We start from the raw sequence: 25,510 nt of genomic DNA, 5'->3' as shown, positions 1-25,510 counted from the left end.
TAGCTGCTCGTAAAGATGCACAATGCGGTCGTTTTTATATATGTGACAGGACTGGCATATATAAGCGGCACCGGAACGCTGGCAAACCTTGAACACATTTTTCATTCTTTTTGATCGTTATTTTACTTTAAATCGTCACTCTTTTTTACACACCTGCTATGGAACAGAGGTTTGGGCCTGAAATATAGCAAAGTTAAACATTGTTCACTGATGAAGAAAAATGCGCTAACTAAAGCAATTACACTTTTACAATGTTAATCAAGGTCCTTACTATTCGGTACAACCCAAGTAACCAAAGTGTTCCACGTTATTTTCCGGCGAAGAGACAAAATGCACGCGCGTTTTCCCATAAGAGTGCGCAGGAGTACCGCAAAAGTAGACCGGTTGCTGTCTGCTCCAATTTGCCTCCCGGAAGTCGCATAAACATTGCACCAGTCGAACCTCTAGCATATAGGTATTAAAGAATTAAAGAAACTGTACGATTCGAACAGACAAGCTTGCACGCCGTATGGCTAGACCTTGGAAAGTAGCAGGTTCAAAGAACGCGACTTTCGGTTACGGAGCGCCGAAGACGACCATGCACTCGGATCGCTTCCTTTTCCCCAAACTAGCCACTATGATTTTTTTATTTTCCAAACTACCACCACGGTTCCTTGAATGAGCACACTCAGACACAGCAAGAGTTACCTTGAGGGCTCCGACGGGTCCGCACACCAGGAGGTAGGCTCCGATGAGAGCCTCGACCGAGTCGGCCACACTCTTATCCGGCACCTGAGCGGAGGTGCACACGGGCACGGCGCACGAGCTGTCGCGCTTGGGCGCCACGTAGTCCGGCCGCAAACACTCCGCCTTGTACGCCTGTGCAAATGACTCCAATTTACTTGCATTTCGAGCCAGCAGAAAGGAGAGAAGCTAAAGAAGTACCCCAGCCTTCTACCTAAAGGCTGGTCCAGACATTCGTGTTAGGGTGTGCTCAAGCGTCTTGCATAATGAATTTACACACACCCCCGACCTCGTATATTCTTACGCGCCCTTCTTTTACCGTGGGCTCGAAATAACTCGGACAATGCTATGAGCGACCACCTCCTGTAGATGGTACATAGATTTGTTTTCGCGATCACCGAAAAACTTTTAGCATAATTATGTGCAGGTTGAAAGTGTTCAGAGCCCAGCTGACAGATGGCGCCAGTGTGCTAAGTAGCGTGTCTAGATTACAGAGCTTTTCTGACACTCGATTGGGGTCACGTGGTTTATGGGCTTTATGGCAAAAAGGAACACCGATTTATGCTTGTCGAGGTTTTTATTTGAACGTGACCTATTAGAACCCAACTACCCAGAACACGATTTGCGGCTCGAAATTCGTTTTCTTTCTGTCCGAAAACAGCCGGCCGAGAATTGGCTGGTTTCAGTCGTGCCCGCTCTCTTTTCCGTGGTCATGTGGCATTGAAACTATGGCATACCAAACATATTACAAGTTGTGGGACATCTTAGGCAAACAGTGAGTCACTAAGAAGAAAGAGGAAGTCAGAATCGCCAGAAGACTCTACCAACCTCATAAGCAGAAGTCAGCTCCTCCGCCGTCACGGTGTCAAACCACTTGGGACTCTTCTGCGAGGCCCAGAAGGCAAAGTCTACGTCCAGCATCTTGTCCTCGCACCCTTCCGGAACGCGATAACCCGGCGGCAGCCAGTTCCGCTGCGGTTCAAACATCTCGGATGCCGCCGCCTCCGCGACCCCGATCGCGCATCCGAGCCTGTGCAGGTTCCTGTTACTGATGATCCGTGACCGCGCCTGCGTCAGCAGCCCTTCTTGCGCCGCCGTCTCCCCGCAGTACAGGTCGATGGTGACCGCAAACTTGAGAAACGAGTCTCCCAGCACTTCCAGGCGCTCCAGGTCAAATCCGTCCGCGGCCTTTGCAGACGTCAACGCCTCGAGCAGACGCCCGGGGCTCGGACCCGGGTTCCCCTCCAGCTCCGGCTGAAGTTCGAACGACCCGGAGATCCGCGGCATCCGGATCTCTTCCGCGTCGCCGTGTCCGCGAAGCAGCGTCCCGAACTCGATCTCCCTCTTGGCACCCGCAGAGGCTCTCTCGAACGACGCGCTCTGGAAGTCCAGCGCCGGCCAGTCAGTTTCGACGGTCCGCAGCCCGACGCCCGTCTCCGCGGCAACGGTGCACCGGATCTCCTCCGCCAGGAGGAGCTGATTGATCCGGTAGAGGATGCTGGGGAGGCAGACCGCCTTGCGCCACACGCTTGCCGGGATCGGGTGCACGTCGCAGAACTCGGCCACGCGGAGCTCCACGCGGTCCGCCGTCGTCTTCTTGGCAAACGCGTCGCCGTGGCGGTTGCGGAAGCGCGGGGTGAGGAAGCTGAGGCGCACTTCCGTGAAGGCAACCTCGAGGAGTGGCTGCGAGCGGTCCGTCACCCGGAGGTCGTGGACGCCCGTGAGGTACTCGGCGAAAGAGGCGGTGCCCGTGGTCCAGGAGCTTTCGGGGCTGAGGTCGTCGCGCACCCTCTTGACGTAGTAAGTTTTGTGCCGGTAGTTGAGGGGGTGGTACTGCGGGACCACCACGGCGTCTTCGTAAGAGTGCCTCTGGAACTGGAACCGCTCGCCTGCCGCCGGCTTCTTGTGGTTTAACACGGCATTGACGAAGGGCCAGTCTATAGCGGCAGTTCCGTCGCCTGGTTGAAGAGTTATACGGCACGAATGAGTAACCACGGGCCTCGGATAAACTACTTCCTGGTCTGGAAACTTGGGTGGCTTTTGCCCTAGTAAACTCCTACGGGGATTAGCACTGCAAGCGGCGCTAATCCCTGTAAGAGTAAAAATATCCCACCATAAATGCGAGTGCTCAACGGCTAGGTCAGGAATAAAAAATAAAAGTTCCCTCGTCCGCTCGCCAAGATAAGAAGGCAGTACTGTGGAATATTTCGACTACCCGAGGTCACAGACTGGATATGAGCGTTGCTGTTCGGCTGAAACTTGCGTTCAATCGGCCAGGACACAAGTTCCAGCCGAAGCTCCGTGACCGAGGGGAATGGAGGTAGCATGGCCGGTTGGGGGTCGCATACCTTGCATCACGGGTGCCAGGGTGACGCAGTTGGGGGCGGAGCCGGGGTCGAAGGCGAGCAGGGGACGCTCGCGCACCCGCATCACCTCGTCGCAGACGAAGCGGTGGAAGTGCCGCAGCCTCTCGCACTGCTCCTTGGTGAGGTGCACCGAGCCGGCGCGCGAGACGGTCACCAGCTCTTCCCCGGAGCGAGTGAAGATCGGGAAAGACGGGATCTGCGATGGCGGAAGGACAAAAGAAAGCGGAAGGTGACGACACCGAGCCGAGCGCTTCCTCCCCGTCATATTTTTCGGGCTTCGACTTTCGCGGCGAATTCGGAAGAAGTGCGTGAAAGAAACCAAACTAACAGAATGATGAGGCTGCGGTATGATAAGCGTCGTCGTCGGCGCTTTGTGCATTTCTTGGACACTGAGGGCACTAATTAAAACAAAATAAGCACAAGCAGAGATAAGAAGTAAACAAAAAAAAAGACAGCAACACGCAGACTGAAAGAGAGAGTGGTACAGCGAAGAAAGAACGCAGACCACAATACAAATATAGAGTATGAAAAAGAGAAAATACGGCACTACAAAACTTATAGGTGAGAGTATCACGGAGAATAACAAAAAAAGACTGCCATATAAAAATAGAGAGTATGATGAGAGAGGAAAAGACAGCAATGTAAAGAGGTGAAGGCGGACAGAGGGCAATGTAGAGAGGGTTAGAGTGTAAGGAGAATTGCAGAGTAAAAAAATACAAGGCACAGAGAGCAGTGGTGAGGGGAGTAAAGGAGACAGAGAGTGATACAAAGGGAAGATGAGGAAAGCAGCCAAAGAAATGAGAGAGAGCCCACCAGGGGCATGTCCTCCCGCAGCAGCATCCCGAACCAGAGGGGGCTGTCCTCGGGGTCGACCAGGCGCTCCTTGCGCCAGTTTTGCAGATCGGAGGCCAGCCGCTCCAGCCGGGTCGTCAGCACGTGCAGTCGGAACGTGCCGGGTCCCGCCAGCGGCGCCTCCCGGAACAGGCGGCACACCTGCCACGAGAAAGGCCGCATCGCGCGGAAAGTTTCCAGTTGTTAACGCCCGCTGATGGTACGGTCGAGGCTGGTTCGCACGTTTCTGCTGGCTGCATCTGAAGCAACCGAAACGACAGCATCGACCAATTGCTTCCCAAAGCTACTTTTTGCATTGCTTGGCACGTTGTGTGCAGTAAGCACTTTTCCCAATGACTGTGTCGATGCCGTTTCAATAACTCTGAACACAACTATCTGAACCAGGCCTCATGCATCCAGATACAGGCTTCACAGCATCAGGAATTGACGTCACGGGCACAATAGTACAAGACCGATGACAACACCTGCCCCACTCACCTACCCCCAATGACAGATAGTGGATGGGAAATGCCGTGGCTACAGAGCCAAAGTGCGAAGAAAGATGTAGTTGCAATTCTGTCAAATTTGCAGCTGAACCAAGTGCTTTAGGAGGGAACATAGCCATGATGAAAGTACTGACTTGCACTCTCTACCACCGTAGATCATTCTAAAAAACGTTCAGCCTTTCCACTCTCGTGAAGAAGGAAGACCAGCGGAGCTGTGCTCGATATCTAGACGGTGGTTTAAAAGCGCAAAGGACTAAGAAGAGAAGAAGGGGACAGGACAGAGCGCTTACTTACAACTGTCAAATTTAATAGAGCATCTAGAGAAAGACAAGGTGGAAGTGAAAAAGGAGAAAAGAAAAATGAAATAAAATTAAAGTCACTGCTGCTATTAAGAACATATTTGGTTTTAGAAATCGAAACAAAAATATTTTGACTGCAGCTGAAGGCAAAGTACTTGTCACGTAAAAAAAAAAAAAAAACTGTCTATACAGCAAAATGAAAAAATAATAAAAAATTGAATAGTAGGAAAAAAGAAAAAAACCATTAGGCAGAGCGACCGGCTAAAAAGTCTTGAGGTAAAACACCGCTAGAACTGAAGTTCTTTTTGTGTTTCAAGTCTTTAGGGCATACACCGAAGGAACTGAAGTTCTTTCTGTGTTAGGGTCACTGATCGGGCGCTTATACACTTGTCGCCACTGGTGGGGATGACTTGAGCCTCGTACAGCTCTCGAATGTTTCTGTCACGGAACCGCTTCAGAACTTTGGTGTTGGTGAATGTTGGTGAGCATTTGCAGTCTCTGACATGTATCGCAAGATGTCCCGATGGTGCCGATTTCAACGTTTGGGCATGTTCTCTTAATCTCGTATTGATACCTCGCCCCGACTGACCTACATACACTTTGCCGCAAGTAAATGGTATTTGATATATCACTCCACTTTGACATTCTGCATACTTGAGTCGATGTTTTACAGTGCATTCTTGCTGTTGATGCTGTTGGCAATTGATCTTAGGGCAGAGCCTTTTTAGTTTGTCCGGAGCTGAAAGCACGACTTGGACTTGAAACTTCGCAGCTGTTCTCTTCAAGTTGTGGGACAAGCGGTGTATATATGGCAGAACTGTCGGTCGGTGTTTCTTGTGTTTTTCAGTGTCATGTTTTTTATTTGAGGTCATCAAGGATTCCGCGACTTCATATATTATCGAACTGGGATATCCCGACGCTTTCAGTCTTTGTACTTGAGCATCAAAGCTTTCCCCCGCTGAGTGTACGCAAGATTTTTTAAGAGCTGTATTCAGGCAATTTTTTGCAATTCCTCTTTTAATAATTTTGGAATGAGCCGAATCATACTGTAAAAGACCTTTCTTCGATCGAGGGGAATACATCCAGCAAGCGTGGTTGTCAGAGAAAACCAGTCTTAGATCTAAAAATTGGAGTCTGGAGTTCACTGGTGACTCTCGGGTGAACTTGAGACCCTGGCCATTTTCTAAAAAGTTAGATCGGATGATGTTGAATAGTCGCGTCTCATTCTCACTTGGGCGATGTTGAAGAAGAACGAGGTAATCATCAACGTATCGAAAAATATGAGATACATGGCTGTTGAAAAGTGTACTGGCTACTGCCCGATCACATTGGGCCAAGTAAATATCACATAATATAGGCGCCACACAGGAACCTATACAGATACCTTTCTTTTGTAGGAAAGAATCACCTTCAAAAGTGACGACTGTAGCAGAAAGGTAGAACTTAAACCTATTCTGCCGCCATCAGACATGGTTCAGTTCCACCAGACTTGGTTGGGTTGTTTGGCTTTGCAAGACCTTCCCAACATCATGCAAACAGAATATGCAAGATTGTCCGCTCCGAGATGTGGAGGCAGGTCCGATACTTCAGAACTTGCCTCTGGGTTCTTGCGGGTTGTGGAGACCCCGGTGGCGGCCAAGGACGAAGGTACAGAACCTTCCTTGACAGAGCAAGTAAGGAAACGGAATTCCTATGGTCTTCATATATTCCGCATATAAAAAGTCTCCGTGCTCAAAATAACCAACGCAAGGGAGAATCCGTAACGTTGTTGGGGGATGCTACAATACCGGCGGAGATAGGCAAGATACTCGAAAAAGGACCAAAATTCTGCACACCACCAAAAATGCAGGGCGTAGAGCTGGTGTCTAAGATACACGACATAGCGGCAAAGGCCCAAGAAGCTGATAGACTTCGATGTGTGGACGATTGTGTTGACGTGCTGCTACAGACTGGTCAAGTTAATGACAAGAATATGAGAATTCCTGCTATTGTCAATTATTTCAAAACGAATGACCTAACCCTTCTAGTTTCTGATAAAGAAGGAGGTTTCGTTGTCATTCCTAGGTCACTCTACCTCGAAAAAGCAGGGCGGGCCATAGAAAAAAACTTTAACAAGTTGCATGATTTCAAAACCAAAAGTGTGAAGGCAAAGGCGCTTCAAATGTGCCACAGACTTGAGTTGGAGCAATTGAGGAAGACGATTACTGCTACCAAAAAGGACAGTCTGGATATGTTTTTCACAGCAAAAACGCATAAGGAATGCCCTTTTCAAGTTGTGGTCACTGAGAAAGGGTCTTGGCAGGGTCTAATGTCACGGTTCCTCTTAAGGGGAGACACTGCCCAGAAAAAAAAATTTCTGCAAAAAAAGTTGATTTTGAAAAATGACATATTTATATCCACCAACATCTAGAGAGTATTCCTAAAAAGTTTAATTAATTTTCACTGCATAATTAATTTTTTATAAATTATTTTCTGTCCACCAAAGCTAAAGAAAAGGTAGGGGTTGGAGCACTTTGAACGCATTTTTCTCCATTCCACTTTTTGGTATAAATTCCATTTTAGTCAATCTATCGTTTGATAATGGCAAAACAGGGAAGGCTCATTCTTCCCTTTTCTTGACTGAAATTTAATAAGGAATGCGGCTATGGAACTTTTTTGTCAGTTAACGAATGTCTTTTATAAAAAATGTTGACATTTTGTCGAAGACACAGAAGACCAAAAAGTTGACCAATTTTGCAGAAGAGAAAATTTATAGAAATAAATTACTTCTTAGAAAAAACGTTCCATAGCCGCACCCTCTAGGCATTCTGCTACATATCTAGTGAATAAAAATCTTGAATATTGTGATAGTTTTCTGACGATAGATTAACCAAACAATGTAGGCGTGTTGCTGATGGAAGCTACTCTAATTTCCTTTTCATTTAACCGACAGACCTGAAATTTTGTTATGCAGCCTCTAGCATGACCACCAGCCTACCCTGTAAATTTCATTAATTTTAAGAACATCGGCGTCGCTGCCCGGCCTCGCGCTTGCTCTTGGCCTCCGTGGCACGATCGTCGTCCGTGGCGTTGGCCTGCCGGCGCTCTTTACATCACTGGTTCTGTTCTCGGCGGCGGCTTTCCAGGCGAGCGATGTGCTCTTCTTTGGCAAGGAATCTGAAGCGCTCGACGCAGTGGAAGTCGAGGCAACAGCAGCTTTGCGGCGGTTACAGACCCATTCGCGCTGCTGCGTATGTCGCCGCTCCTTCCGCATCCAGTCTTCTTTCCCCGAAAGGGCGCGCGGCCGGCCCATCCTAAGTCCAAAACGAAACTGATAGGAGCGTAGGAAACAGCGCGCAAAACAGACGAGGTAGAAGAAACACACCTGACGAGCGCTGCGCTCGTTACGTGTGCTTCTTTTTCATCATCTGTTTTTCCTGCTGTTTCCTAGGATGAATTCCCACCAACACGCCGCCCAACTATCAATTCTTCTATAATAGCTGGAAAGCTTGCCGCCATCTACGAGCGACGGCGGCAACCATACTGGTTTTGTGCTTGCTGCCGTCGCTTATAGATGGCGGTAGCTGTCCAGGTGGGTTTGTGTCGACAAGTGTTTAGTACCAGACACAATCTCGGGAACTTGAGCTTGAAGATGGTGATGGTGACGGCGGCGGTGGAGACGGCGACGATGGTGCCGGCGGAGACGGGTCCCCGTCCTTTGCGCGGAGTGCCGCTGATCGACCCCTCGGTTTTCGCCATCGAGAACGCCGGCCAAAGCTACTGCGAGTGCTAACCTTGGAGGCAGGCATTCCTCGGCAGAAAAACTACCGGGAACAAAGCTACCGGGAACAAAAAGGGAAAACGAATCTAAACAGCGGCGAAGTAGCGATACGATCAGAAGCGAAAGAAGCAGCCGAAAGCGCGCGTATCAGGCGAACAAGGAGCGACGTCACCGAAGGCGGCCAATCATGAGCCCCGTTTCGGGTCGCAACCAATAGGATTGCTGGTATCACAGTTCCCACATTTTTTCGGCTTGTTTGTACGGGGTTCTCCCGGGCCACAGATAGCCTCCAATGTAGCAAGCTTCTATGGGCAGAAACTAGAAGAAACGGCGCTTCCAACGAGGGTAAGATACCTCGGCTGCGTCGAACGAGCGCGGAGTAGGCCTAATTTGAAAATGCCGAACTTCGCTGTTCTGCTCGCTCGGCGGATCGCCGCGCGCAGCCCGCGCGGCCGCGAGCTTGTCGAAAATAATTTTTTGCGAAATAAATACTGCGTATTTATAAATGAAACTTTCTGAAACTATGCTCCAGAATATAGTGAACCCAAATATAATATTTTTTAAAAATGCATTTTTTCGAAAAAAAATGGAATTTCGGGGCCGTATCCCCCCTTAACAGCTCTGCTGTAAAAAGTCATCGAAGTGTATAGTTATAGCCGATTGCCGTAGAATAGCTTAACGAGCAATTAGACTGCTATTGCTACGCCTTGTGCTAGAATGCACTTGGAGGCCGTAGTCTCCGACCAGCCCTTATTCCAATGCATTGCAAAAAACACTCATAGTTACTTGTCCCACTCAGCGAAAAAGCAATGTATATGGACATAAAAATATGACTGAGCGGCACGTGCCACTCAATCGTATGCTCAAGGACGACGCTGTCCTTGGCATCATCCTTTAGGTTGTCCTAGAGGTCGTTCTAGACCTCTAGGACGACCTTACTTGTCTTGTTACGCGAAAAAGCAGCATTGTTGTGCCCGAAAAATGGCCATAAAAATATGTCATCAAGCATGCGCCACTCACGCTCAAGTGTGGGAGAGTGATGTCGAGCACTGTGTGCAAAAGGTACACTTCAGACTTCATCTGTGCTCATCGTGTGCTTCGTGCGATGGACTGTGAGGCGACTGCATCTACATCTACGGCCTCGACATCGGCAGCTTCTACATCTACGGCGGCTTCCGCAGGCAAACGTGGCCGCCCACGCAAATATGCTACAGCCTCCTTAAGTGTCCTCCTCTAGGCATTGTTCTCGAAGTCATCCTAGAGGTCGTCCTAGATGCAGTACTTGGTGTCTATCTCTAGGACGTCGTCCTAAACTTTAATACGTGCAGAAACATTACTCGAAAACATTTCTCCCGTTGGACTATAATGCTTTCGCCTTCCTACATCTAAGCAGTCTTGAGTGTCCTCCTGTAATTTTTTTTATATTGAGTCTGTACTTTTAATGCGAAAGCATTAACTGTCTCATGAAGTGAGCCGATGTTATCAACTTTGAAACCACGCCCAACGGCTCTCAAATCCTTCTCCAAGTCAAAAAAAAAAATTAAATGAAATCTATTCATTTCATTTTATGAAATGAAGCCAGCTCCCAGCTAGAAAACTTTAACCACGCGCAAAGCTAGCCACGGCACCTTCACTGCTTCGATCCCATTGGCTAGCGCGCGTCAACCAGACTCCCATTCGCCGGACACGCAGCGCCAGGTCAGCGCCCAGTCAGCGCGCCAACACGCGTAGAGCAAGAATGATGTACATGCTTTCGCACTCACAACTCATAAGAAGTGCCTTAGGTGTACCCCGATCTTTCATAAATTCACACTTCTTTTTACGAGAAGGAAAAAGCGTAAACATGCAGGGTGTGACTGTTCCTGCCCTCACCCTCTTGGGGTACACCCTCCTCCTCTTCTTGGTGCCAGGCTTGGGGACCCCCGGCTGCTCTGCCTCCTCCTCCGGCTCTTCCAAGAGGGCCAGGGTGCGCTTCACGGGGAGGAGGTTGTCGTCCAGCTCACCTGTGGTCGCCAGACAGAGGCCTTGGTAAGGCGCCACGCACATTGCACACACCGCTAGTTTCCCCCGACGTCTCCAAACTATCCTCACCCATCTGGTGCAGCCTCTTGCAGGTCTCGAGAGCTGCGGCCATCTTGGCGTACCTCTTGGTCTCCATGGGCTGGCCCTGAAAGGAAAACAAAACAGTTAGGAATCAATAGTTCTCCAAGTCAGACGAGACAACAGACAAACGTGCACAGATGAACTAACACCAGCCTGCTTGCTAGAATTCCATTTGAATGTGTACACCACAGAAAAGCAGCTCTTTTGGGCCAAGTTTTCACACTGCAAAAGCGTGCAAGCGAACACGCTGGAAGCAACAAGAGCGTAGAGGATATGCAGAAGGGACGGAAGTACAAACATTAAAAGCATAGACATTTAAAACTAAGTTTAGCAGTGCACTCTTATCTTGGTCTTTCTGCATGCAAGCACATAATATGTTTGTCGTCCCTTGTCCAGAATTTGTTTTATTCTTTCTGCGTCGAGTCAATATAATATTCCCTTTTTTGTGATATTCTTTATAATCCTTACGATATTCTGCGCAACGTTGTCAAGGCTAGCATGGTTACTGCGGCGCAAGCATGCAGCTCCACGGATTCCCTTCACACATGCTCTCACCCAAAGAAAACGCAGAACTAATTAAGTTACGCACGTGCGCAAGCAGCTTGGACAACACAGGGAAGCTGTGCCAGCCTCCTCTGCAGCCCTGGGGATACCTGAATGGGCTCCTTCAGGGGACTCGTCATGGGCAGGTAGACAGTGCACACGTAGTACTCCTTGTCTTCCTTGTTCACGGGGAGGATGGTGTAGTCCGGCTGCAGACGGGTGAAGATGTCCGAGGGCAGCTTCACACAGTACCTGCACATGACACAGGCACGAGAACCTGGAGCATACTGAGGCCCACTTCGGAGGGGTTAATTTTCCCCAGCATTTTGACATTGCAACTCCAGCAACAAAGCCCGCCCCCCCCCCCCCCCCCCCCCCCCCCCCAACGTGACGTTATCATTAAAACTGGTATATTCTCGCATTAATTCGACGCAAAGTTACGCATTAAGAATGCGTTTTTGCATCTTTAAACAGTGTTAAGAATACGTTTGACTTCCTTATAATGTGCTTTCGCATCTTTAAATGGCGTTAAGAATACTGTCTCATTTCCCTAAGACCATTTTGTTGCAACACTGAGTAACCGCAAACTAGAACCAGGTATAGAAATTACAGAGAAGATGCAAGCGAGCCGGTAAACTTTCAACATTGTAAAACCCGAGACAGAGGACAAAAGGAGAAGAAAAAAGGGGACAAAAGGGGAGACCTCTGTCTGTGTCGTCCCCTTTTTTTCTTCTTTTGTCCTACGTCTCGGGTTTTACAATGTAGAACCAGGTGTTTGGTTATAAACACCACCCCCACATGAGGGCGACATGAAGATATGTGCCCGATTGACTGCCGCAAGCTCCGAATGTCTCCGGAGGTGTTGGAGTTGCTCGCCCGTTTCGAGCAGGATCTCATCCCAGCAATTAGCGCTGTAGTGCGAGTATCTAGGGGACAACTTGCCAGCAACCTTGAAACTGCCCCGAGAATTGCCCCACATGAAGCGGGCCCAAGCATCTCGAGTATCTTGATCCAGCATAAAACCGGATAGCCCTTCGTTTTCGCGTGCGATTATCTCGTCCGGACTACCAATATCTGCAGGTCATGAACCACCCAAGAGAACATCGGAACTGGATTATGGAATTGGTCCCAGCTGAATCCAGCTGGAAATAACCCTTAATCCAGCTGAATTTAACTGGATTCAGCTAAGACCGGTTACATAATTCAGCTCGACTAATTTTCACATCGCCTGCTAATGGCTGTAGCACTGTTTATTCTCTATTTTTACTACTAAGTCTCTGTGTTCAGACCCAGGCACGCCTGACTAAGCAAATTGTTAGTCTACAAAAAATAATTCTTTTCCAGTTTGCTTCACTAAGGTGATCAGATTATCCGGTTCCAGAGGAGGAAATGGAATGCAAGCCTCACAAGCGAACAAAAAGCGAGATAACGGTTCCACTGTTCTGAAACCAGAAAAGCTAGTCCAAAGTTACACATTAATATTACATGGTCCAAACAGAAAATTGTTACATATTATTTTATTTATTTCCTTTATAAATACCCTCAGGGCCACGAGGGCACTGCAGAGGAAAATGACTTAAAGGTATATATAAAGAAAAAATAATCTAAAAATGAAAATAATTATCTGTTAATAAAATACTAAAATAGTGGCATTATTATTAAGGCAGTTTTAAAGTTGGCGTAAACAGATAAAGCTACCAGAGACGCTGGAAGGTGGTTTTAGGAAAGCGTAGTTCGGGGTACGAATGAACCGTGAAAAGATAGCGCTACGCGCCTTACCTATTCACCAGGCCGATGGCAGAGGTCATGGTAATCCTGGCCGCCCCGTCCCGCTTCACCGGCATGTAGGGCGGCAACATCTCGTCCACCGCAAAGCTGAGTACCACCTCGGAGTCGAGGGGGGCCTTGCGCTCTCGACACTTGTTCATCAGGAGCTGTGTGCAAAACGTCCCACCCATGGCACCTTCTGCTTTTCCAACAATGCGGCCCACTACGCAACCCCACGAACTGAAAAATTTCGTCAATTCTTTGAATAAAACATTTGAGGTGCGGTGTTCCCGACACTACCGGGCTCAAAAGCGCTGTTCCGGGTTTACTTTCTCGCCAGAAACTTCGCATCTTCTGGAACCCTGGCTGTGTTGGCCTGAAACTCGGCGCTGTTTGGGGAGTTTTCATTGTTTGTGATTTCGGACATCATTCAACATCACCGAAGTTAAAGCAATGATGCGGATGAAGTGGGTTAAAACGAGGAAAAAACTACACGTTGCACCTCAAGAGCTTTTTCTAGCTTCTCATACACAATCCCTCCTTAAATTCAACCACAAACCAAATTACACCGACCACTTACTAGTCAAGCCTTCATAAATCTGAGTTTCTAGGACATATCCAACCTGGAAAAACAATTTTTTGTTTTTCCATTTTGCTGATTAGGAGAGCCCTAATCAGCATATTCACTTGAGAACATGTGTTTTTTTTTTTATAGCTTATATACATTCCTATTATCATCAAATCCCAGGCAGCAGAACTCACACATGTGTGCAGGGGCTAAAAGATGTTCAGATTTCCAGGTAAATGCCCGACCACACCCTTCTGTTTGCTTACAAAAGATTGTGCCAACTCTTACGAGAACACACTGGTACTCTGGCACCATCTATAAGGTGGCCATGGAACTGCATTTCGCCAGTGAGGGTTTTGCGGTGTTTGAGAGATTAAATGTGCGTACCATCTAAAAGAAACTGTCATTTATGACATCAAGTTTTTCTAACAAAAAAAAAAAAAGAAAGATCTGAAAAAAGAAAAAGAAAACACACGGAAAGCCAAGTGTCTTCTTTCACAGATGGCGCCAGCATGTTCTTTCGTTGCAAGTGATCCCGAGAGGTTTTAAGGAACACAATCCTAAGCAGTCGGAAGTCTGTGAACCAGTCTTTGTGCATTGGCCAGACTTCAAAAAAAAAAAAAAAAAACCTTTCTAGGACAAATTTGAACTGCAAAAAGGATTTTTACCGGGCAGTGTTTTTTTTCCCAGTTTCCTAGAAAAATTCAAAACTGTGGATCCCATCACCACATTTACTCAAACTCGTGTTCCCCACTTTCATTCGGTACAACGAACGTGCACTTCTTTTGTTCCCCAGACCCAACAGAGCAGAACAAACATACGCAACAGACATTCGAATATGTGCAGGTTCCCAGAGCACCCCTCGAGGTGGTTCCTCACCGACTCGACGACGTGGTAGGCCTGCAGGTTGGAGCAGCTGAGCTGGCAGTCGTCCCGGGAGACCATCATGAGGTAGAGGGAGCGCCTGGCCCGGGCCCGGCCCTTGGACTGCACGTAGGAGCGGTAGTCTGGGGGGAAGTCGAAGCGCACCACCAGGCTGCACTTGGGCACGTCCATGCCCTCCTCCACCACAGAGGTCACCACCAGCAGGTTGCACTCCTGCCGGCGAAACTGCTCCAGGACCTTGGGGGGGGGGCAGACATGGCCAAGACACGTTGTTACCCCTCCACAGTCACCGTGGTGCAACCATCGTAGTGTAATCATTGTAATGTCAGTCAAACTGGGTGGGGGTTCACGTGCCAAACCAACAAAGGGTATCTGGCCTGTCCCAGTGAGAGACTCAGGATTAATTTGAACCGCCTGGGGCGGTTTGCTAGTGATGTGTCCATTCCTCCCAGTGGGTACGAGGGATTTTTATGCCACAAGACTGGTTCCTGGGGGAAAAAAACGAAAATGTGTAGGGCCACCGGCGACTGTCCTGCAAATGACGTCGGCAAAGACGTAGTCATATTTTCTCAAAACTAGCTATAAACTACGACTCCCGTTAGTTTCGACTCGTGAATGGACGCAACTACAATCTTCCGGGCGAATAGTACCCCTCAGCTGCTGAGCTGACCACTCTGTTTTAAAGCGGTCGCTTTCCGAGACCAACCACACTCGAGGTCATGTGTACAAGGTCGAGTAACGCCCGAGGCTGAAGTGTAAACTCGCGTCATCAAGGTCACTTAAGTTTTGACTGGTTGCCCTTCTGTGATCAGTGCAGTCTAATCACCGCTATGTAGACACCAAGGTCCAATCAGCCCTCCGCAGCTGCCCACCTTGCACTGCTGCTTGAAGGACATGCCGCTTTCCTTGGTGCTCTGGCCGGCCATGCCGCCGTGGCCCGCCACGAAGTGGGGCCTCACGAAGGCGTACGGGGCCACCTCTTCGGCCACCCGGCCCAGCCAGGCGCAGAGCACCCGGGCCACCACCCGCTCCTTGACAAACACGATGCCGCACAGGGACGAGTCCTCCTCGGGCCCGGTGGGCCGGAACACGCGCAGCACCTCCAGCAGCTTCTTCAGCTTGGGCGTGGCCAGGGCCAGCAGGCGGTGCTCCACGAAGTTCACGCCGGGGTCACAACCCTTACTCAGCCTGGATTGCGCCTCTCGGAGCCAGTCCAGGCACTGCGACACCTACTCGGCCACGAGCCTCTCTTCAGTCTTCTCCAGGAGCTTACGGGCCTGCACGACGAGCACATTTCAGGCTCCTATCCGGAGGGGAAAAAGGAGGAAGCAGAACGTGGAAAATCGCGAGTGCCGACGTTGCTGGTTCCGAGAGAAGAGAGCGACGAGAGCTAAGAAAAAAAGGCAGACGGCTGCTTAGTTTTGCTGCGACTAATTGAGGTTGTTTCAATGCTCGTCAATATTATGCAATGCGAGACACCCGTGTTTTTGTGCAAAATAAAGCTAGAAAGACACTAGATAATTCCCTGCAAGTGATGTTTTCCCGCTTCTATCGAAGCGTCACCAGCAGCGTGGTCCTGTCTGGACCGCCGATGTCCGTGTCTGTGCCCAGCCATTCCGAAGAGGCCGAAGTGCAAGGGGACCTTTTCCTCTAGGTTATTCTATCAACTCTGTCGGAACCTCGCTTTCCAACACCACGACTTGCTACTGTTTTCTTTTTCACAGCCTTTTTTTCTTTTCTTAATTTGTACAGACTGTTCTTTGATGGAGTCGGGGTGAACAACAAAAAAAGTTCCCGTGGAACTACAATGGAAACAGCCAAAAAAAAAAAAAAACTCAAGCCCTCCGATTTCCACACACGATTTCATATTGATTTACTAACCAATTGTCAAAATAAAAAGCAATTTGCCATTTCTCATAGCTTTCAGCACAGCGAAGATGGCGAGAGGACAGTATATGCGGAGCAAATGTTCGTCTGCTTTCGCAGGGGTTGTGTTGACGTCAAAATGCCGATCTCTGATTGGCTCTGATTGAAGGATAGTGGGTAGACCTCAAGGCAACTTGCTTTGAGGTCTACCTGCTATCCTTCAATCGGATCCAATCAGAGCTTGGCATTAATTCTGACACCACCACAACCTTTGCAAAAGAAGCAGACAAGCTTGCGCTCCGCAAAGGAACGAAGGCTCAAGCGTTGCCGTAAATTTGGATGGGGTCACATTCGGTATGAAGGTTTACAATTGCAAGATTCTTGGCAGGAAATGGGTGACAAGGTACACTTAACAAGTGTGATTAGGTTGAATTGACCCCAGACTCCTACCAAGTTAAGGAGGCCTACCCGACATACCCACAATTTTTACAGGCACACTGAAACTTCCATGTACACCTATTTCATTCGGCCATCCACACACTAATTGCATCTATCTTTGAAAATGGACTACAAGAAGTCAGCCAAGCCAGCCAAAGCTAGCCGGGTCATACCAAAGCCAGCAGGGTCGTGCCAAAGCTAGTCAAACTGAGCTAAGACCTCGTTTAAACGGCCTAGACAAAAAACAAACAAGCCAAGCCCAAGGAACCCACCTCTTCTACGAAAATCTGGGCGGTGAGCTGGCCACACCAGAGGCCCATGTCGTGCGTCACGTTGAGGACGCTCAACGTGACGCGTTGAGCGTCACGTCGAGCGTCCTCTACACGGCGCTCGATGTCTTGATCCTGGCTGGTGGTCAGCCTCTTGGTCGGGCTGAACAGGGGCAGCTCCACCAGGATGCGGCTGCTGTGAAACTCCACAACCACCTCCCTGGGCTTGGTGCCGTACCTGCAGGCGGCGGACAAGGACCCCTTTGGACCCCAGCTCGCAGGTCACGCGCGTTTACCCGCACCAAGTGTTGCTGCATGACCTTGAAGGGAAACTTATAATACAGTCGACTCTCGGGAATTCAAGGTGACTCAAAATTTTGGTTAATTCGAAGCAGGTGTGTTCCCTGCACACTTCATAATTTTCTCAATTTTTATGTAGCTAGTGCGCAGTCGGAAAGAAAACAAGGAAACGAGCGCGGAAAGAGACTAGTAAGCTGCCAGGCGGCCAAGCCAAATAAGTGGCCAAGCCAGCACGGCTGGGGACGCATGCACTAGGGCACCGTTTTCATGAAAGTTACGGAAGTGAGCGCGGCATGAAAGGCCAACGAAGCTTGGTTTCAGGCATAACCTAGCCCTACGAGAGGCTTCATCCATCAAATATATTGTTGTCGAAAAACATGCCATGGCTTGCAGTCCGCTTTTGCACTGCGAAATCGTGCAAATGGTTAGGCATCACGTCACTTTCCGCGCTTAGTGGCCAAGTGCCGCCGACGTAGAGTCCGCTTGTGGCACCATGGAGTAGAATTTTGCATTTTCTTCGGCAAAGAAACTGCCGAGGGTGCTTGCACACAAGGAGAGGTCTGCAATTTGCGGAGCATAGTCAATATTGCGCTTCTCCGTTAGTGGAAGGGGGCACAAACGGCGGAGGCAAGCAAAAATAAACCTTTCCTGGTGAGTATACCGAACGAAAAGCACACGGTTTCAGTGGGCATTTCTTGATTCCCAGTTACCCTTACTTCGAAGCGTTTCACTTGTGGGGATTCCTCTGGTCTCCCTTCCTGATGGCTGTGCTAACGGCCGCGGGTCGGAACGCCCGGCCGCCTTCGCCGTGAGCTCCGACCTGTTCGTGAGGCGGAGGGCCGCTTTTCTTGGGGGTTCCTCCTCTCACTCTCTCCCGGGGGGACCAATTTCCGTCCCCCCGCTTGGATGCAGATCACTGCTGACAGGCGAGAAAGTTTCGCCTCTCGTTTTCCCGCTTTCGGGAAAGGGACTCGTCCGCCGACCGCGAAAGAAATAGGACGTGTGTCGGCGACTTCTCCAATGCTTCCCCTATCTTGGCTCTCCGGAACCCCGCGTCTGGCAAGTAAAGACCTTTTCTTACCTTGCCGGCACGGGGGGCATTTTGGATGGGGACATTGTAGTTCTTTTAAAAGAGTATTATAATAAAAGCTCTTGGACTGTCCTTACTCTGGTACGTGTGTCTTCTCTTCCACTATATTCGAGAGAGTGAGACAAGGTAGTCTATCATTGGCACCAACGGAGGTAATTAATCGAACCGACCCACGGTAATGTAGCCCTAAACGTCGTCTATATTGCTGCAGAGATGTGGGGACCGCGCTACTAGGTTTGATATCTCCTTTGAGATCGCCACCGCTGTTGAGACAACCCTTTGGTTACTTTATCGGTACCTGTGTTGGTAGCTAGCAAGATCCCACACACTGTCCCCGTGAGCTTCGAATAATCGGGTGTTGACCGTACACTGCAAACATAAAATAGTTATACCTCGAGACAACTCTCCTAGGCGCCGAAGTCGAAGCCAGAAGGGGGCTGTGCTAATACCTGGACATGGAGGCCTGGTCGGAGACGGTGAGGACCCGGCTGCGCATGGTCATCTCGAGGCCGTGCATCTTGTGCTCCACCTGGGCCTCGGTGGTCTTGCTGTTGATCACCGAGGCGGTGAGGCCCAGCACCCTCGGGCAGAGGCCCTGCTCCACCCCGTCCATGCAGCGCATGATGTCCCGGTACGGGTGATTCTTCACCGCATGGTGGCACTCGTCCAGGATGAGCAGGTTCACCCGCGACAAAGGCAGGAAGGCGTGGTGCAGGATGATCTTGAAGATCTCGGGGGTCATCACCAGCACCTGCCAGTACCGTCACCTTGATATATATTCTTGGCACAATTCCCTAGTGTCTAGACCAGGGGTGGCCAAGCTGTGGCCCTTCGCATGTTGATGTGGGGCTCACGGCTGCCTCCCCTACCCACCCAACCCTCCAACGCGTCCCTCCCGGTCACACAAGCACTTCCCCAAAAAAAGAAATGTAACGTGTTTTAAATCGAAAGATAGGTTGCGGGTTGGCAGTCTTATGCTACCTTACGTACAGTTAGACTGCTTTTGACTCGGATAGTTGAAAGTAGTTTGAATTTCGTTTATTGCTCTAGACAAAAGTTTGCACCCCCCCCCCCCCCCCCCCCTTTTCTAGCCTTTCCTCTCCCAAGCAGCTCTTGGAAGTTTCGTGGTTTTGTTTGCGGCTCTTAGGCCGGGTCAACCTGGCAACCGCTGGTCTAGACTGAAGCTTAGAGACATTACCTAATGAGGCACTAGAGCAGTGGTTCTCAACCACCAATCTTTTGGGGACCCATTCTGAATTAGCGGAAGTGGAGGGGGACCCCCGCCAGAGGGGAGGTGGGGTGTTGGAAGATTACAATGGCAAAAGGGTTAATGAAGAAAACTAAATGCATACAAATTAACTTGAAAGCTCAGAAACGGAAAATAATCAACCCTACTCACTCGACGGATATGGTTTGGTCTATTTAGCTTTGTAAAACAGCCAACATCAATAAAAAATTTTTTTAAAAATTTTATCGCTCGATTTGATTGATAGTCAAGGGCTGCCTTCCTTGGTGCTTTGGCTGCACGTGCACACTCGAGGATCATAGACTCTCAAGTGCTATCGAAGGAGGGAAGCTTGCGCTACGGGTATTTGGATAACTGACACCCCTCCAGGGCTGTACCCAGAAAAAAATTTCGGGGGGGGTTTTCGAGGACAACGGCGGCCATTTTGTCTTATTTTCGCCTATGAATCATGTGCATCGGTGGCATATAATGGAGAGTTATAGCAAACCGAAGAACCGGTCCCGGTTTGGTACCCAGTGCCGACCGGTGCCACTGCGCGTGCGCAGAGGTGGAGGTTAAAATCGGCTGGCTGCAAGTGCACCGACCAGGGCCGTACCCAGAAACAAATTTCGGGGGGGTCCGAACCCCCTAACCCCCCCCCTGGTTACGGCCCTGCACCCCTCCCCGCCATTTTCATTTTGGCAGTGACTATACAGCTAGGGCGTCCCCCCCAAAAAGTATTGCAGGGTTGCTTTCACCAAAAAAAATTAATTATGCATTGCTGAAAGCTCATTCCCCGCCCAAATGGAGTGCTAGAGGTCCGAACAAGATGCCAAATTTTCAGAAGTAACAGTCGTCTTATTCAAAAGTTACGAGCGACTTTATGAAAATTTCTATGGCAGAATGGCGCCCTACAACACACAAAGCTGAATGGTGCCAGTTACCGAGAATGGGCACCATCGTCTTGCTGAAATTTTAAGAAATTCCCTTACAACTTTTGAACAACTGTTAGTAATGAAACTTTCACGTCTGGTTCGAACCGCCAGTGCTCGGTATTTGGGCGTCAAATGAACGTTCTGTGATAAGTCGTTTATTTCTGCACCAAAAAACCCTGTATGTTTTTTTGCTTTTTTTTAAAGGGGAGGGGGCTGTACATATAACTAATGTTTACCTTATCGTCCAAACCGATGCTGCCATTTGCGTACAATTTCCGCTTGGAGCATTCATACTCCCACGCGGTATAAGTGCTAAAGGGAGCCGACAGAAAAGGAGCTTCACCTGAGAGTTGACAAACTCCTTGTGCCAGCGCGCAGCATCCCAGTTGTCCACGTTCATGCCACCGATGTAGCCGCCAACGCGCAGCGACGTGTGGGCCTGGATGGCTTTCTGCTGCTGTGCCACCAGGGGCACTGCCAATCAAGCAACATGGAAAGCAAACGTTACAGCTGACGAAACACACACAACTCTAGTCACAGATGAGAATAGCAGGGAGGAGGCAGAGCCAAAGTATGTTGAAGGGGAACAAGTGCATGCTGGGGGCATCCCAAAGTGACGCCAGTTTCATGCTGTTCATGACTATTGATGACATGTGGCTGCGGTCGACCTTCCACGGTTGTTTAAACGCTCGCTACGACATCCTGAGTACGATGAATTCTACTTTCATTAATGGAGATAAGAGGAATGTCAGACTGTTGACCTTTAACGTCTTGGTTTAAGGATGCGATAGGTCCAAGCTTCCACTGTGCTTTTTACGCGCACCGTCAAAAACTGTTGCTGGCAATAGACCAATTGATAAATTACCCAAGCATCAAGGAGAATGCAGGGATTGGGGTTCCACGCGCCACATGCGCACGCCTTCCCCGTATGAAAGATTTTAAGTAAATAACCGAAATAAGGTGTCAACGAACGCACATGCAAGGTGCAATTTGTTTTATGCATTTGAAAAGTTACTACTGCTGAGGCCGGCACGTGCAGCGCGTAAAACACAAATCCTTGCATTCTTCTTGATGCTTGGGTAATTTGGCAATGGGTCTAATGGTAATCCTGGTCATGAAGTCGCAGATAGGACAATAGTCCACCTCGAGGCTGGTTTACTGATTTGCATTTGAATGTGCGGGGTGTGTTGCAATCTCTCGTAACCGCTGGCACACTGGTGCCATCTATCGGGTAGCGCTGAAACATTTCCAACTTGCATTACATTTTTCTGCACGTTTTTATGCATTATCTTTTTACCGCGGGCTCGAAATCGCTCTGACAATGTTAAAAGCGACCATTTCGCATAAATAGTGCGTAGATTTAATTTCGCAAATAGTGCAGACCTTCAGTCTAGTTCTATGCAGGTTGGAATGAGGCAGTGACAGACAGGCCTATGAGCCACATCCACCATTGCCCTTTCCCTTTTCTCATCACCAACACACACAGACGCAAGTCGGAAGTGTTCCAAGACTACCCGATAATAAAGCAGTTGTCATTCCCAACTTCTGCATTTAGAAATATTAAATGCATAGCATATATAAGGCCAGCTTCAGGGATTGCATCAGTGACACATAGCCTAAATGATGTCAGTGTCACATGACTCCATGCAATGTCAATCCTACGACGTTGTGTGGTACTGTGACATGTGGCAGTGTGTAATCTGGCAGTGTGAAATGTGTTACTGTGACACGTGGATGTGGCACTGTGAGATGTGACGCTGTGATAAGTGGTACCGCGACGTCGCGACGTCATGTGGTACTGCGACGTCATGTGGGACTGTGACGTCGTGCAACAGTGTGATGTCGTGCAACAGTGCGACATCATGCGACAGTGCGATGTGCCATGAAACTGATGTCACGTGACATGACATTACATCTTGTGACAAGGTGACATCACGTGATGTCACAGTGTCATGTGCCGACTTTATGATATATTTTCAGGTGCCTCCTTACTGTGCCAGCAAAAGGATGAGTTTGAAGAGGTAATGTTACTCATTTAGAATGACTTTGGCAAATCCCAGAGACAATCAATTTTTCTTTCATTGAAGGTCTTCTATAGCATGTTACCTGTGGGCACCAGGAAGAAGGTCCTCTTGCCACCCTCCTCGAAAGGCACCCTGATGTCCTTTTCCATTTCCTTGATGAGCATGACAGCGATGAAGGTCTTGCCCGTGCCGGTGCCCAGGCACACAATTGTGTTGGCCTCCTTGGCGCCCTCAAAGAGCTCCACCTAAGATGCAAGGTGGATTTGAGGGTCGGGCTTAGAGGGTGGTGGGAATTTGGGCACGTTAAGTTAGTGAACTCCAGACATCTGCGCTCGAGCGCGCGGGTTCAGAGCGTAGCTTAACGAACTCACTTTCTTTTCGTACCGAGGCGCCATCTGATGCATATTTTTAATGTTTCCAGTTCCGGCTTTCCAGCGCGCGCTTAAACATGGCCCCCATCACGTCAAAAATCGTAAAGTGTTTGTTCGACGATACTTCGATGACATGAGTGCGCGGAGACGGCGGCAACAGCAAGAGCTTGCATTTATGCTGCACGCTATTGGTGCGGCGATTAAAGGTACGCCAAACGTCTTCTGAATTCCCAAAAGCCTCAAAGAACGACGGCTGAATGGCCGAATTCATTGGCTCACCTGATCCTGAAATTGTGGTAAGGCACATGAAGACTTCGACAAGCATTTGAAGGATGTATGCATACCTGTCTCCACCAGCATTTGTTTTTATGTCCCACGATGACGAACGAACGCGCGAGCTACCAAGTGATCGCCGTCGAAGTATCCACGTATACAAGCAGGTGCGAGAGCAGAACGCGAGATGCGTGAGACCACCGCGAGAAGAGGTCAGCCTTCGCTGCCATCTTCAATATTTAAGCAACTAAATTTCAACAACTTTGTTACATTCTTTTTTGGGGGGGGGGGGGGGGGGGAGGAGGAGGTGGTCATGTTTGATTGCATTCACTTTTCGAAATCGTGCCAACTTAGCATTAACTTGGTCGGCGTCAGCGGCTATACATGTATACTTATTACACTGAGCTTAAGTAAGCAGAGGTTAACCGAATTACTTTTAAAAAGTAGACCTTATAGCTCTGGCAACATGTGCACATACACTGACAATTTGCTTTCAGCGAATTTCCTTCAACGACGCCACACATAACCTCAACCTCGCAATAGCATACACCATGTTGATAGCATATGCTAACTATACAACTCGAATTTCTGGTCCCTAGCATTTGCCTTCTGTCAAGATACAAGGCGAGGAAGACTGTCATTTACAGTATTATTCAGGGAGGGGGGCAGGGCTTTGGTAGGAGACGATGCAAGGTGGAAGCGGTAGTAATAATAATAATAATGTTTATCTGCAAGAAAAAAAAATGTCTCGGCCAATGCCAGCATCCTGCTTTTGTTTTCCCGATATGGCAGCCTACCTAGCCGAATCATTGGCGTTCGGGAAAAGGCTCGCGGTAAGCTCGAGCCCGAGATTATAGCCCATTTTTCTCACGCATGGTTTTGAATGCGTAATCTGCCAAGCCATTGGCAGTTCTGGCTAAGATCAAACTCTGCATACTTACCTCAGCAATGCCGTAAAAAAAAAAAAAAAAAAAGAAACGAGAAAAAGTGTAAGATAATAATCCCTGGAGAACGGGGACAATGGGGACAAAGGACAAACACAAATCTCCAAACACAACTCGGTGACTGGTACGCGACTTAAAAAGTTTGCCTGGTCCTGAAACAGGCACCTCTCCATTTCCAGTGCAGTGCACTACCAAATGAGCTAACCAGGGGGGCTATGCTCGACAAAAGTTTTGTTTCTCCTTAAAAGAAACGGAAGTGACGATATCGCGCCTGATTGGTTAGAGGCTCAAATGACGAAAGTTTCCTCTTTCGTCATTTGAGCCTCTAGCCAATCAGACGCGATATTGTAAATTCCGTTTCTTATTAGGAGAAACGAAACATTGTCAAACATACCCCCCCCCCCTCCTCCCCCCCCAGGGATTTTGACGTCAGTAGAACAAATAGGTTTTAACAGCTGCCGCCAGTATAACACCAACAAGGGTGAACGGCCTGCATTTGAAGGTTATTATAATAATGCATTTAACGCAGAGGTACAATAGAGCTGGACAATAATAAAGGCCATAATTCCTGGAGAAGTGAAACAAAAGACAAACACAAATCTCCAAACACAGCTCCAATGGAAATGGAGAGGTCCCTGGTTCGACACCAGGGGGGCTATGTTCGACAAATGTTTCGTTTCTCCTAAAAAGTAACGGAAGTGACAGAAGTGACGATATCGCGTCTGATTGGTTAGAGGCTCAGATGACAAGCCTCTAACCAATCAGACGCTTTAACGTCATTTCCGCTTCTTTTTAGGAGAAACAAAACATTTGTCGAACATAGCCCCCCTGTGCCTGGGCCTTATGTTGCACGTTTAGGACTCCCACGGCGACTATGGAGAAGGAAGTGACGTCAACAACGCAGCAAATGCAGATTGGATGTTGACTGATCTCTCATCAATCAACATCCAATCTGCATTTGCTGCGTTGTTGACGTCACTTCCTTCTCCACAGTCGCCGTGGGAGTCAAAACGTGCAACATAAGACCCGTGGCGGGTTCTTTCAGTTGCGCAGTCACCTAGTGGAGCTTGGAGATTAGTTTGTCCTTTGTCCCCTAGCTTGTTCCCTTTTTGCATGGATTGTCTTTATTCTTGTCCAGCTAGCTTTGTATTAATTGCATTATTATCAATGCTACATAGAATAAAACCAGAATCCGTGAGACCACGTTCTTTCTTTATGTCTTCCGGTAGGCCGCGGCCTATGGACGTGACCTCGAAAATTACCCAATGTCATCTAGTGCCGAGTTTAGAAGGCACAACGCTCACGGCTATCAAGGGCTTCCGAGGGCTGAGACAGCGAAAAAAATGACGCCACACTCGCCTGATATTCGCGCGCCAAGAAATCATCCTTCGGGACGTCGGCTTCGCACTCGTCACTGTCCATGT

General features: G+C 48.8%; 1 protein-coding gene across 1 annotated transcript in view; it reads right to left on the bottom strand.

Annotated features, from left to right (window-relative positions):
• The window catches only part of LOC8025114 (endoribonuclease Dicer), a 30,501-nt gene extending 4,991 nt beyond the window's left edge, over window positions 1-25,510 (bottom strand). Inside the window, 15 exon segments of the mRNA XM_040220221.1 lie at window positions 688-858; window positions 1,552-2,681; window positions 3,072-3,285; window positions 3,903-4,082; window positions 10,358-10,488; window positions 10,577-10,652; window positions 11,242-11,383; window positions 12,911-13,065; window positions 14,346-14,588; window positions 15,224-15,628; window positions 16,928-17,162; window positions 18,764-19,065; window positions 20,818-20,948; window positions 22,581-22,743; window positions 25,446-25,510. Of these exon segments, the coding sequence (XP_040076155.1) occupies window positions 688-858; window positions 1,552-2,681; window positions 3,072-3,285; window positions 3,903-4,082; window positions 10,358-10,488; window positions 10,577-10,652; window positions 11,242-11,383; window positions 12,911-13,065; window positions 14,346-14,588; window positions 15,224-15,628; window positions 16,928-17,162; window positions 18,764-19,065; window positions 20,818-20,948; window positions 22,581-22,743; window positions 25,446-25,508 (3,741 nt within the window). The 5' untranslated portion in view covers window positions 25,509-25,510.

Source organism: Ixodes scapularis, unplaced genomic scaffold (assembly GCF_016920785.2).
Source record: "Ixodes scapularis isolate PalLabHiFi unplaced genomic scaffold, ASM1692078v2 PGA_scaffold10__122_contigs__length_95168666, whole genome shotgun sequence".
Lineage (NCBI taxonomy): Eukaryota > Metazoa > Arthropoda > Arachnida > Ixodida > Ixodidae > Ixodes > Ixodes scapularis.
This window is presented reverse-complemented; position numbering and strand designations above follow the sequence as displayed.